Source organism: Balearica regulorum, chromosome 5 (genome assembly GCF_011004875.1).
Source record: "Balearica regulorum gibbericeps isolate bBalReg1 chromosome 5, bBalReg1.pri, whole genome shotgun sequence".
Classification (NCBI taxonomy): Eukaryota; Metazoa; Chordata; class Aves; order Gruiformes; family Gruidae; genus Balearica; species Balearica regulorum.
This window is the reverse complement of record NC_046188.1, coordinates 23275495-23288151: the sequence shown is the minus strand read 5'-3', so window position 1 is coordinate 23288151 and position 12657 is coordinate 23275495. Positions and strand designations below refer to the sequence as shown.

The following is a 12657-nucleotide window of genomic DNA, read 5'->3' as shown; positions in this document are numbered from 1 at the left end:
ACTAGCATGCAACATATTAGGAAATTTTCCATGGGTAATTTATACAGTGCCAATATAGTTATATTTTAAAATTAAGATTCTGTATTTTATATTTATTTTTTTTAATTTATATTAGCATGTCACTAATTCCAAAGCACATGAAAACAGATTGCAATTGTTTTCCCAGAGAACACACAGTTGAATATTGCAATTATCATGCATAGCATATTATTTGCATGAATGCAAGCTTTTGTACCATGGAACAGTTTTCACAAAAGGGAAAGTGAAAACCTTATAATCAGAGCCTTTTTTCTTCCAATGAAGTAAAGAAAGAAGCGAGGTTATATTCTTGGAGTGGCTGTCAGAGAGAATGTAGAAAGTGATCTACACCCCTCACAAGTTAAAAATTGTATTATGATGAGTATTAGTGCACATGCAACAACAGAGAGCAAGCATATGTGTAATGAGAACATAGATATTATCTAGAATATATGTAAACTCTCATATATAGCTACATAAACTAATATATAAATATAAATTTATGTATAACATCGAAACGCTAGTCAAAAGTATGCAACAAGTTCAAAATGAAAAACTGAGAATATAGTGATGTCACCCAAAGGGTCAGCCTCCTAGCTCCCAAAACACCCTGTATCAAAGAACCACATATATTACATATAGTTTCCATCTTGACATATAAGAGTCAGGTTCACATAGAAAGATGTAGCTATAAAGATTCCCACTGTTCTTAAGTATTATTTTGTCTTTCTCATGCTAGTTGCAGTCCAACATATTCCTGACTAGAGGAACACATGAAATCTACTAGTCCAATATATCCAGGAACAATCCTCATAAAACTGCTTTTTTTCTTTCTGTCCGTTGTGGTTTTCAGCTGATGGCATTGTAGAAGCACTAAGTGTACTTCATTCAAATTATTTTTAACAAAAGGTGCTCTTTGTCTTTATTCAAAAAACTGAGCAAACTAAAAGGATAATAAAACATACATCCTTAGCTCGGGGGAATATTCTTGTTACTTGATGCAGAGACATGGCAAAGAACCTCATGGTATCCCCAGCCATCCTTTGCCCACAGAAATACACTGATTTCGGACAGAAGATTACATCATGTCTCTAGCTTTTCTAAGACTACGGTCAGCGTTCACAGCTTAAGTAACAAGAAAAAGCTCCTTCAGCCATGATAACCTGACTGCTTTCAATTGTCTGTCCATAGTTCTAAAACATCACAATCTTTCTGGCCGCCTGTTTTCTGAACATGCTTTACACATATGGTCTGTTTAGAATGCAAACAAAATGCATCAAGGATTGACTTACTACATAGAATTCTCTGTATATATAAGATACTTTTCAAAACAGGACCCCAGGAATTGTAGATAAAAAAATAACAACAATCAACACAACCTATTCTCCACTGAACCAAGGACTAACTGAGTAGGACCTAATACCAGGGGAATCCTATCCAAGGACTGTAGGCCTTGGGGGCAAAGAGTACTATTTTATTTGCTAGTGGTCCTTAATTGGACAAACAATTACCTTCCAGCAATCTACTTCAATGAAAGCATTCATACATTAGCCAACTATACGCATGCTTTGCCAAACTGGGGCAGAAGAAACAAATATTCCATGTCAGCCAGTTAACAAAAGGATAGGAGTGCCAGTTTCAGCTCTGGGAAATGCCATAAAGAAACTCTCAATTTCTTCTTACTTCCTATGCTTTATATATTGAGATGCAACATCTTGGGGAGGTCCAGTCATGATGACATGAGTTGGTTTTTACAACTGTTTGCTAGAAAAGTTGTACATATTCAGCCATTGCAAGTTTAGCATACAACATTACAAGAACAGGGGATCCCAGACTGGGAACATTTTGAAAACTATTGACTAAAATGGACATAATACTATCTAGAAAAATAATAGATGTTTTTGCTGAGTACCTTGTGAAAGCATAGGCATCTGAAGGAGTAAAAAACTGCTATCAAGCATTTGAATACAAAAATAGCAATCAGAGCAGTACAAGTCACACACTTAACCAGAACCACCAGTTAGGGAAGGGCATAAAGCAATTTGATCAGAAACTTGACAGACCATCAGAAATACAGGCAAGTACATATATGCACACGAGACACTAGTATGATGCAATTGTCTTTAGTATAAAATTACTGTTACTCCTCACTCAATCAGAAGTAACATCATTAGAACAATTTGTCAACTATAGAGCTTCACATGAAAGCAGATGCAGAATTGCTTCACATGAAAGGAGATCGTTTTACATTGATGTAACTAGATATGCACCTGTGTAAACTGCTTGCGCAGACAAGCTCTCAGCCTTGTTGAACTTGAGCTGCCAGAAAGCTAGGCCAAGATTTTTGTTTGAACAGGAAACAGCTGGGTTGGTATGTTGTGTAACTTTTGGGTCTTGCAACTCGTCTCTTCTTACTGTTTCTACACTAACGCTTTGATAGTTCTAGCCCTCAATATGCCTTCTATTTATTATATGAGAAGAGAAGTCTTATCTTCAAACAAACTCCTATGGTCAAAACTCAGCTCAATACATAATTTCATTTTCCTTAATAGCCTTACCTTCATTAATTCCCCCATGAATATCCTGCTTCCAGTACACCTATAGAATGCTGCTTCCTTGATACACACTTCATATTGCATCTCAACTTTTTTATTTTCATGTTGAATATTGTTTGCTGTAATTTGTTGTTAAAAATTTCTTTTTTTCCTTCTGTATTCTGAAGAATACATACACTACCCTCCCTAGTAACCTCCCGAGCCTCACAATTTAGACATTCCAGCTTGGTTTTGCTTTCCTAGCCATTTTCATTTCAAAGGAGTATGTTTTCTTTGACTGTAATGCTTAAAGACTATTCCAAAGCTGAGCCTAGGGTAAATCTTACTTTCTAAGCACAAATTTAAAGTGCTTAGCACAAGCGGCTTTACTGCTAGATGCCATACAATGAGGATTTACTATATTGTATCAAGTCCTAGCATATATCAACTGGTCCCTTCTTCCTCAGGAAGGTGATTATGGACATTTAATGTTTCAGAGATTTAAAATACTTAAAATCTTTTACTTTCAGTTTTATTCAGAGATACAGAAGAAAGCCACACAGCCCAGAAAATCTAACCCAACCAATGAAGTAGAATATAAAGCATTTTTGCAGTTGTAAATGCAGATTTGCACTGCCCCTATTCACATACGGTTTCAGTGAAGCCAGCAGAATAACATAAGCGAACAACTCAGCATATAGTGTGACTTATAAGCAGCATTCTTTTCACCGATGGACTAGATTTATTGACTCATAGGAGAATGCTGACTACTTTAGTCTTCTCTAATGTGCAACTGAATTGGTGGGCAGAAACTCAGCAGTGAGTATTACTAGCTATCAGGTCTGTATTTGGCTGCACGTTTCCAAAGCTAAATTTAAGATATAAGGGAGTTCAGAAAATCATAATGTTGTAATACAATTTAGTAATTTCAAGGCTGACAACAAGCGTAGCTAGTTAATTAAATAGAAAGTATACCTGGAGAGCTCCCATTTCTTCATCTCTTCGGAGAGTTTTCTCTAGTAGCTCTGTAAAATGAAAAATAGAACTTGTAAATTCAACTTCCTGTCTCATGGCCTGACAGAAAAAGCACTGTGTAAAACAGTGAAGTGAGGTTTCTGTTTTACATTCCTTTTCAGGTGATTAAACTAATTGATGAAATGTGTCAGTGATATGATTGTTCCCAAGCATGGGCTGTTGAGGTGACTAAAAAACAGCCACAAGAAGATGGTTTGATGGGGGGGTGGAGGAAGCATTCAAATTCAGAGAAAAACTTGCCTATGCTTAAATCAATCCATTTTTAGATTGAAAAAAATCAAAACGATTCGCTCTGAAAACTGATTAAAACACAAGTAGATCATCACAGCTATGTATTATACGTGAAAAGTTACTCTAGGTTACATTTTTAACAACCAAGTAACATCCCCTGGGGAAACGAGTGAGACAATTTTTACTATTATCACATTAATTACCTTCTCTCACTAAAATGGAACAATTTTGATAACGGAAATAGCCAGTTCACTGTAACAAACACATTAGGTTTTTTATAGTCTTTACACCATAAAATCCTAATATCTTATATTCGCTTGTGTGACAATTATATACATTATCACATATATGCATATATGTAACATTTCATGTTAGAAATTAATTTCTATTTGAATTCTGTAGGATATGTCATGAGTTGCTTTTCATTTTATTTCATTCACATTTTTATGATTATAATTATGGTTTTGATCAATTGCATCATATTTAGGATTCTGGGAAACCTTCAAGTTATAACCTCATGGAGAGCAGGAAAAACAACATGCTGCAGGCTTACTACTATTTTAACTATCAGAAGTTCACTCATGAATTTTGCATTGTAAGAGCACTGCTTTAACCAAGCCAGAGACCAACTTTGAAACAAGATGTGCTCCAGTTTGCTAGCAATTAGGAGAGTTATTGGATTATAAAATTGCCTTGACAACCCCATAGGACTGAATTCTGACTGTTAATTCCTTCAGCATCCAAGTATAGAACAGCTAACTGAAAGTACTGTATACTTCCTTAAGAAATAAAGATTACTGATAAATACATAGTTCAGTTATTAAAGATTAGCTTTGAAGTTTTACAATAGAAACTACTTAAAATATTCCACCGACATGAATTTGCCTTCTTTCCTTTATTTCGCTTTTACTTTTCTTTCCCCTTTCTCTGGTTATAAAGCTTCCTTGCGAGCACCCTAACCTGCTACCTCCTTTCTCATAGTTCATTATCCATTTCTGCTTGCATGTAGATTGAGACTTATTTTCAGGCACCAGTCCTTTAAAAGCGATATAGATAACATGTACAAACTTTTAGTTATTTCTTTCACAAGCAGAGAGATTGAATTGCTTTGCTTTGCTTTGAGTTGGAAGGGATCATCTAGTTCAAACCCCCCCACCATGGGCAGGGACACCCTCCACTAGACCAGGTTGCCCAAAGCCCCATCCAACCTGGCCTTGAACACTTCCAGGGAGGGGGCATCCACTTCTTCCTAGCTTCTATGCAGATTTCTCAAATCCTTTCTTAAAATTAATAAAATGACTATTTCTTCACTTTCTATTGGCACATTCATGTTTTTCTGGATTATTCTTTGGTATGCGTTCCAGTACAGTGACTCAACTGCCATATAAATTACTGTAGCTAAATGTGCTGCCATCAACATTAGTTAGTGTGAGAATTTGGTTTTGGAAAGTGGCTGCCCTGCCTGTTTTCTTTGGGTATATTCCAGTATTGTAACTGAGTTGGTAAAAATTTGTATTGTAATACTAGCTTTTAACAAAAATGAGGAGGGAGGGAGGAATAAGTCTATGAGAAAGGGATGGGAATGAAAAATTCTTCCCCATGTTCCATCTGAATAAAAAGAGATTCTTATACTTCACTTTGCTTTATTTTCATTCTAATGCAATATGTGAGGTTCTGTTGTACAGACATAATTGTTCTAAGTGAAAAGGATATTAATGCAACGTTCTTTTTATTAGGCCTTTGTAAGGCCTTTTGTAAATGTAAGGTAAGTTGAGCTAATTTCTGCTAACAGTTTCTAGATTTGAAAGTTCTGTGTCTGATATTAGGGATATCTAGAATCCATTCGCTTTATGGTACCAGTGCCTAAATTGGCTGTCCTGCAGGACGTTTCATCAAACTCTGTCCCCAGAAGGGCACGTAGGTATTGAAGTGGTGTTATTTAACTGACAATATATACCTACTTTACAGAGTCATCCTTTATGACCATGTATTTGAGAATCAAGTTCTGCATTTAAACTGATGATTCCATTTAGTACTCCACCTAAAATAACAGCATTTCTCCAAAGCTAAAGCAAAAATTAAAAAAAAGAAATAAAGCAAAGCATATTAAACAGCTATGCAAAAAATCCCATAAAAATACAGCATATTGTATCATTCTTTTAAACATTGCTATTTATAAGGACAAATTATCTTTGCTTGCTTCATCTGGAAAGTTCTGTTGATTTTTTTTTTTTTTTAAACAATTTGTAAAAGACTTCCCATACTTAAGGAAGTTGCACAGTGGCATGAGTTTCTACATTTGCGAACAATCCTGCTATGATCATCTTTCGAGGCCTAATGCAACCACAGGGTCCTTGGTTTTTTTCAAAGCAATATATAATTATTCTCACGGGGCGCAGAACACATTAATTTATAGATTGTTCAGAAGAATCAGCATTAATGAAAAAGAATTACAAAGGCACCTTCAGGCATTGAAGGTTCTTCCCACAAGATGAATAATACATGGAAAAAGACAACAAGAGAAATTACTTGTAGAAATAAAGATATTCATCAACATATTTCCTTTTTTTTATTTTTAGCTCAATATGAAGTTTGTAATCCTTTAATGAGCTACAAGCTAAAACTACTAAAAAAATTCAAATGTTTCAGTTGTTTAATACTGCTCAAAATCAACAGCAAGTTAAGGATATTGTCTGCAAAATTAGGGATCATACTTTTGTGTAGTTCTACAAAAATAATTTATTTACAGTTGTTAAACTCCTAATCATCTAAGGTTTATATCCCATTTAGCTATGCATCAGTGAACACCAACTGAGTGTCCTTGCAGTTATACCACAGTAGCTTAGATTTATCTGATCAAACTTCCAGGAAATATACAAGGTATAACTTAAAACATTCCATAGGAATCATTATCTTTTGCAGTTTGCCTGACACTGAAACAACGTAGTAACCTGGAGATGAAGATTTTATATTCCATCATAACTCTCAGATAAGTGAGGAAAAAAGGTATGCAGTTATTCAGACAGACTTTTCACACACACTCCCCCCCCACTGTAATTTTCACTGCTGGTGAAAAGTACTAGAAAATAGATTTATAAGCAGATATTTATTAATTGGAATGAGTAAAATATAAATGCACTATTTTATTTATCCTAGCCGATCCACTAATGTGCCAATAGCTAACTCTAGAATGTTAAAAAGCCGTTCAACTCCTTTACATCTGTGCTGGGAGTAACAAAGCTGGGAAACAGGACATCGACTTTATATTACCTGGAGCAAGCAACTTCCCGAAAATTTGAATTAAAAATCACAGATTTATTTCAGAAATAACACTGAACAGCCTGCATTCATTATTATGTAGGAACTGGATTCTAAACACTGCATATCCTCCCATTTTAAGAAACTGAAGATAGAGATAGAACACATTCTGCTTTGCATTCTTTGTGAAGACTGAAGTGCCAGAGAAAAGTCAACAAATTGGATCGATACCAGATTTGTATGTTCACCACTAAGAATTTAAATTTGGTACCTGCTAATTCACAACTTGTTCTAGCAAAGCAGAATGCACAAATACAGAACTGTAAACAAAATCAGTTCTTATAGTCACAGATATCTAGTCATATTGTCAAAACCTATAAAATATGATTCAGATTACTCTGAAGTTGACATTTGCACTTCAATTCAGTTCCGCATACATAGCTAATATGCTGTAAACTATCCAAGATATCTGCAAGCCGCTGGCAGATCTGACTCAAGACTCTCACCCCTCTGAAGCAGCTGCAGATCACACAGATATAGCAACTCACAGAGCACACAAAATCCTGCTACTATGTGGCATTAGAACAAGAAATCCAGGTTATTACCAGAAAAGAACGGCAGTTTGGAGAAAAGCATCAACATATTTTTTGCATCATCAAGCTAAGAAGAGTTCTTCTCCAAAACACAAGTCAAAGCTTTCAGTTTTACATTAGCAAAACTATTTTTGATTTCCCGAAGTTTGCAATCCTAGAAATTTAGGTTTTATGTTACACAAACATATGGCAAACTCTTGGGAAATCACTTAATTAGACACCCTGATGATTTTATCTTTACATTTGCTTTGGTCAAAAATTACAGTATATTTATTTCAAGTCTTTTCTATCATTCTCACTTCAAATGCACATCCCATGGCTTTCAATCATCGTTTGGATATGTTTCCCACAGAGCTGCTGAACAGATCCTGCAGCATTTCTGTAGATGCACAAGTCAGCCAAGCAGGTTTTCATCAAGTCTGGAGGGATTTTCAAGCAGCTGAATAAACCAGTTTCTCTCAGCTAGAAACTACTTATCTTGCACATGCCTACACAGCAAAGCTTACTCACATATTATACCACTTACAAGTTTTTTCCTTCACACAACGAATGTGATGTGAAGGCACTATTTTTTTTTTTTTTTGGGGGGGGGGGGTGTCAATTAAGCCGTTTCCAGTTTAAGCAAAATGTTTCAGAATAGATATATATTCATGGCTAATAGAGACAGAACAACTGCAATTCTGTCCTGTGCTTGTGTTAGTATGATGCTGGTGAATGGCCTCCCAGTATTGTGACAACAGTCACGGTCCAGAAACACTCAATACTAAAAGATGTTTCAATGAGGCTGGACCTTTGTACAGTCAAGCTAGACACCACAAACCACCCTGGCACTAAGACAACTGAGATTTAAAACAGTACCAGGACTCGCTTCAAACTACTCTTATTGAAACAGTACCTGCCATGCATGTAAGCCATTAAGGGAATTTCTACATAAACATGTTATTATCTTAAAAAGAGCTCTAGAAAATAGGTATTTCTTAGAACCTTAAATTTTGCTTGTGTAGAACAAGGCCCACAAATTATGAGTATTTTGGAATGTGTTTATGTAATCCCAAGCAAGACTCAAATAAATAAATAAATCTCTGAAGTCAAAGGCTATACTGTTTGACTTGAATACAACATACAGTATCTCTAAGATATAAAATATTTCTATCCTGCTAGTTTGATCCCCATCACATTCATAGGTTTAGTGAATGAAGATAAAGCAGGGAGAAATCTCAAAAGTCATTATTTTTTTGGAATTGTATTCAGATGGTTAATAGTTTTCATTTAATAGTTTTCATGGCCAAACTCAAAGGTCACTGCTTCTTTTTGGCTTGTTTTAGCTTCTGCTAAACATAAAAAGTCTCAAGTGATTTTTAATACTGATTAGAACTTTCTAGTCCATTAGCAGACTGTTATATTAACGTTGAGTACATTACACTGTCTTTAAAGACTATAGTTTAGTTACCACCACTGCAATCAATGGAGTGCTCATCACCACCAAGAATCAAACAGCTGTTTCTGTAACTAAATCAATAGTTTTCTCACCCACACATAAAAAGACCTCCAAACTCAAAAGAATACCATTTAAAAAAGGGATTCCCTTTTGCCATATTCTTTGCCTTTATAAATTCTAGCAATTTATTAGCTATGGTAGTCTTCAGTAATATAGTCAATATTTCAAAGAATATACTTTACACAAAACTTTGAAGTTTTTTTAATGAATCCAGTCTTTTGATATCTTTTAGGTATACACTTTTATTTTTACTGTGGAACTTCAAAGCAGATTCTTAAACCTACAGTGCTGCTTTTGTTTGCATTAACCTGAAGCAGCACCCACAATCATAACAGAGAATAGAAAAAAAAGGCATCTGTTGCTAAGAGAGAAGGAAACAGTTCACTGTTCAGATTCCCTAAGAGACTTACTGCTATGCAGGAAACAGAACATACTGTGTTTTCTTTCTGTTCCCTGAGGCTTAGGCAGTTTTGATATTTTTTAGCACAACTTTTAAATGTTCGCATTTCAGTGCTGGCCTGGTCTATATTTCCTTATTGTGAAGAAGCTAATTGCTTTTGGGAAAGAAAAGGATAACATATAGAAGGGAAATGTAACCATTCAGGGGGTGTGAGGGACAAGAGAGAAGTGCAACTTAAGATTCTCAGATAATTTTCTATTCAAGTCATACTTGTGCTCATGACTTTTATGAGACTTTTAGGAATTAGTGGTATCTTACTGGGTCAGGCTTAAAATCACTCAGCCTATATCCCACTTCAGAAAGTAAGCACAAGTAGATATTAAGACAGGAAGATAAAAAAGGTAATGTGATTTGCTCCAATGGCAGCTTCCAGCAATGAGCAGCTGAGAGAATACCTAAGGAAAAGGCCCGCATCTGGACCATCCACATTCTGTCTGACTGCCGTGAACTTGACTATTTCTTCATTGAACCTCTTTGCTGTTTTGGATGTCAGAACATTTTGCAACAATGAGTTTCTATAACTGAAGCATGTACTGCGTAAAAAAAATGCTTCCTTTGGTTTTAAACATGATGCCTGGACTGTCATAGACTTTACACGTATAAATTTTGCCTCTAATTTACTTCAATAATTCTTCCTTATGATTCACACGATTATTTCTCTGTTTTTATTTCCTTTTCACTTTGATTCATATTTGATGCAGATACTTAAAAGTGAACTATCTCCCACAGGTCATTTAGGAAACCTCTTCCAACTTTTCATTTGTCCTAAGAAGCTGTCCTAAATTCTCCTCCTCAGTTCTGTAACCTCTCTGTACCTACTATTACCTGAAATATTACAGTGTCTGCCTTACACTAAATTCAAAAGTACAACAGTAGATATGTATGTATTTCACATACACAGTTAAGTATACAAGATACTGTGCTGAGTTGCTGCAACCCCTTCTACAGTCCAAATATGCTTGCATTAGAATAGTTTGAATATGAGATTAAATATATTCAGAAAACTATACTACAAGTTTACCAAACAAAAAATTATAGGTTCCAATGTGCTGCTTACATGTTTTTAAAAGAGGCCTTTATCAAAAGAATGAGATTCTTTTTTTTTCCTAATGCTTACACATGACTTTTTAGTTCTATTCCTGGCTCTGCCACTCAGGTTAGTATCTTCCTGGGAAATTTTCTGTGCTTCATTTAAAAATGGCTAAAGAAAACATTTCCCTATCTGCACATAGCTGATGTGAGACTTAAGTGTACTGAAATCCACACAAAAGATATTCTTATGAATGCAAAAGGTGAAAACAGCACAAGATTCCATTATGTCTTATTAATTGTCTGACTTATTAGCTGGAAGAGAGATGTTAAACTATGTCCACCATATTTATTTTGGACCATATTGATTCTTAGTTGAAAGCTGCTGTAGGAGGAGCAAGAAGGAGGATTGTGTATATATATGCAGCTAACATACCGTGAAGAACAGCTACAAGTAATCAATTCATTATTTTCCTCTGAATGACTCTTGTGTACCAGGCAACATGCTGTAGCAGATTCCAAACAGCTCCTGAGGGACCTTAAGGTTTCTAGTTAAATAATGAACAACTTCCCAAAGAAAGCATCACTTCCTAGATGCTGTAGTAAGTTTCAGTAAGAAACACTTAGTGACACAGACATATCAGAAGGCTAACTTTGAAGTGATAAAATAAAAATGTTGTCTTATCCTGAATCAAAGAAGGCTCCATTATGAAAATGTGATCAAGACACAGAATAATGGTCTTCTAGCTCAGTGGGGTTGCACTTGCAAAGGTGTGCATGTTTATTTATCAATATATATGGTTTTATTATATGTGTATTTATTATAAATAAAGATATATTAGGGATGCATGCTCAAAGATTTTTTACTGATAGGGATATGTGATCAAAAATGGTTGCAAAGTAGCCGTCCATATTAAGAGCCACAGAACACTCCCACGTCTGGAGTGAGCGGACTATGGCTGACAGTATTCAGAATTTGAATTTTTTCAACACAGGCATTCAATTTTCTTAAATCTGAAATGTTTTCTTGGCCTCTGTTACTGCAAAATTCCTTTTAGGTCAAGCTGCATACTTCATGGCACATGATTAGAGAGAAAAAACCCCAAAGTTCAAGTAAAAGCAAGGTTATAAGGTGTCTATAAGAAGAGACACAGGGTGGGAAGAATGAGAAAGAAGAGAAAGGGCCAGATGAATTTACAGTAGAGGGACAGAACAAGTATGTGTGGCATAATACTCAAAGAGAGGCTCTCCTAGGAACAGTGGATCATATCTAGAGACCTTACTGTGGCTTTTAAGTCATTAGCGATGTGTACCAACTAATCTTTATAAGGAGTGCCAAACATATGTTTGTATCTGGAAGAACTGTCCATATGGCAATGCAAGTCTTTAGGGGGATTTGTCATCCAGAGCTATGAATGTCTTCTCTAAACAGCTGTCACTATTATAAATTCAGAGGTGGTGTCCCAGGTAGTGTTTGTTCTCTGAAGTAGTGTCCAAATAAGTAAACTGAATTCCAGCCAGAATAGAATCAAGAGTCTCCTCTAGAATCTAGTGAGATGGTACATCAAAATCATCACAGCTGGGACAGCAGCATATAGCTATTAACTCACAGAAGCACTGAGAAATTGGTGAGCCACAAATGCAGAGCTATAGAAAACCTTCTGTTTGCAAAACGTTATTTGCTCAACTCTTCCCTAGAGAGATGTAAAAGCACATAAAGTCAGACCACCTGTATTTCGGTTTTTGGCAGCTTCATTAATCTACCAACTTGCCTTGATCCTAAGCAGCTACTTTTCTTCAGCAGGAACTATTAAATCTCCGATGTGAGAGTGTGTCCTTGTACTTGAATCTGTTTCATCTGCTGTAGGATGACACCACCATAGCTTTTCTTATTTGAAGCCTTTACTAAAACATAATTCTAGTGACAGAGAAAACCACTACAGGCTAAAGTTCTCTTTGTGCCTCTACTTAATTATTTCTTAAAATTTTATTTTAACCTAT

The 12657-nt window shown here is 35.6% G+C and overlaps 1 protein-coding gene across 7 annotated transcripts in view; it reads right to left on the bottom strand.

Annotated features, from left to right (window-relative positions):
- The window catches only part of CEP128 (centrosomal protein 128), a 133904-nt gene that overhangs the window by 31831 nt on the left and 89416 nt on the right, over window positions 1–12657 (bottom strand). For all 7 annotated transcript variants that reach the window (XM_075753783.1, XM_075753782.1, XM_075753781.1 and 4 more), the window contains one exon: window positions 3528–3577. In XM_075753783.1, coding sequence (XP_075609898.1) covers window positions 3528–3577 — 50 coding nt within the window. The remainder of the gene's footprint in view (window positions 1–3527; window positions 3578–12657) is intronic.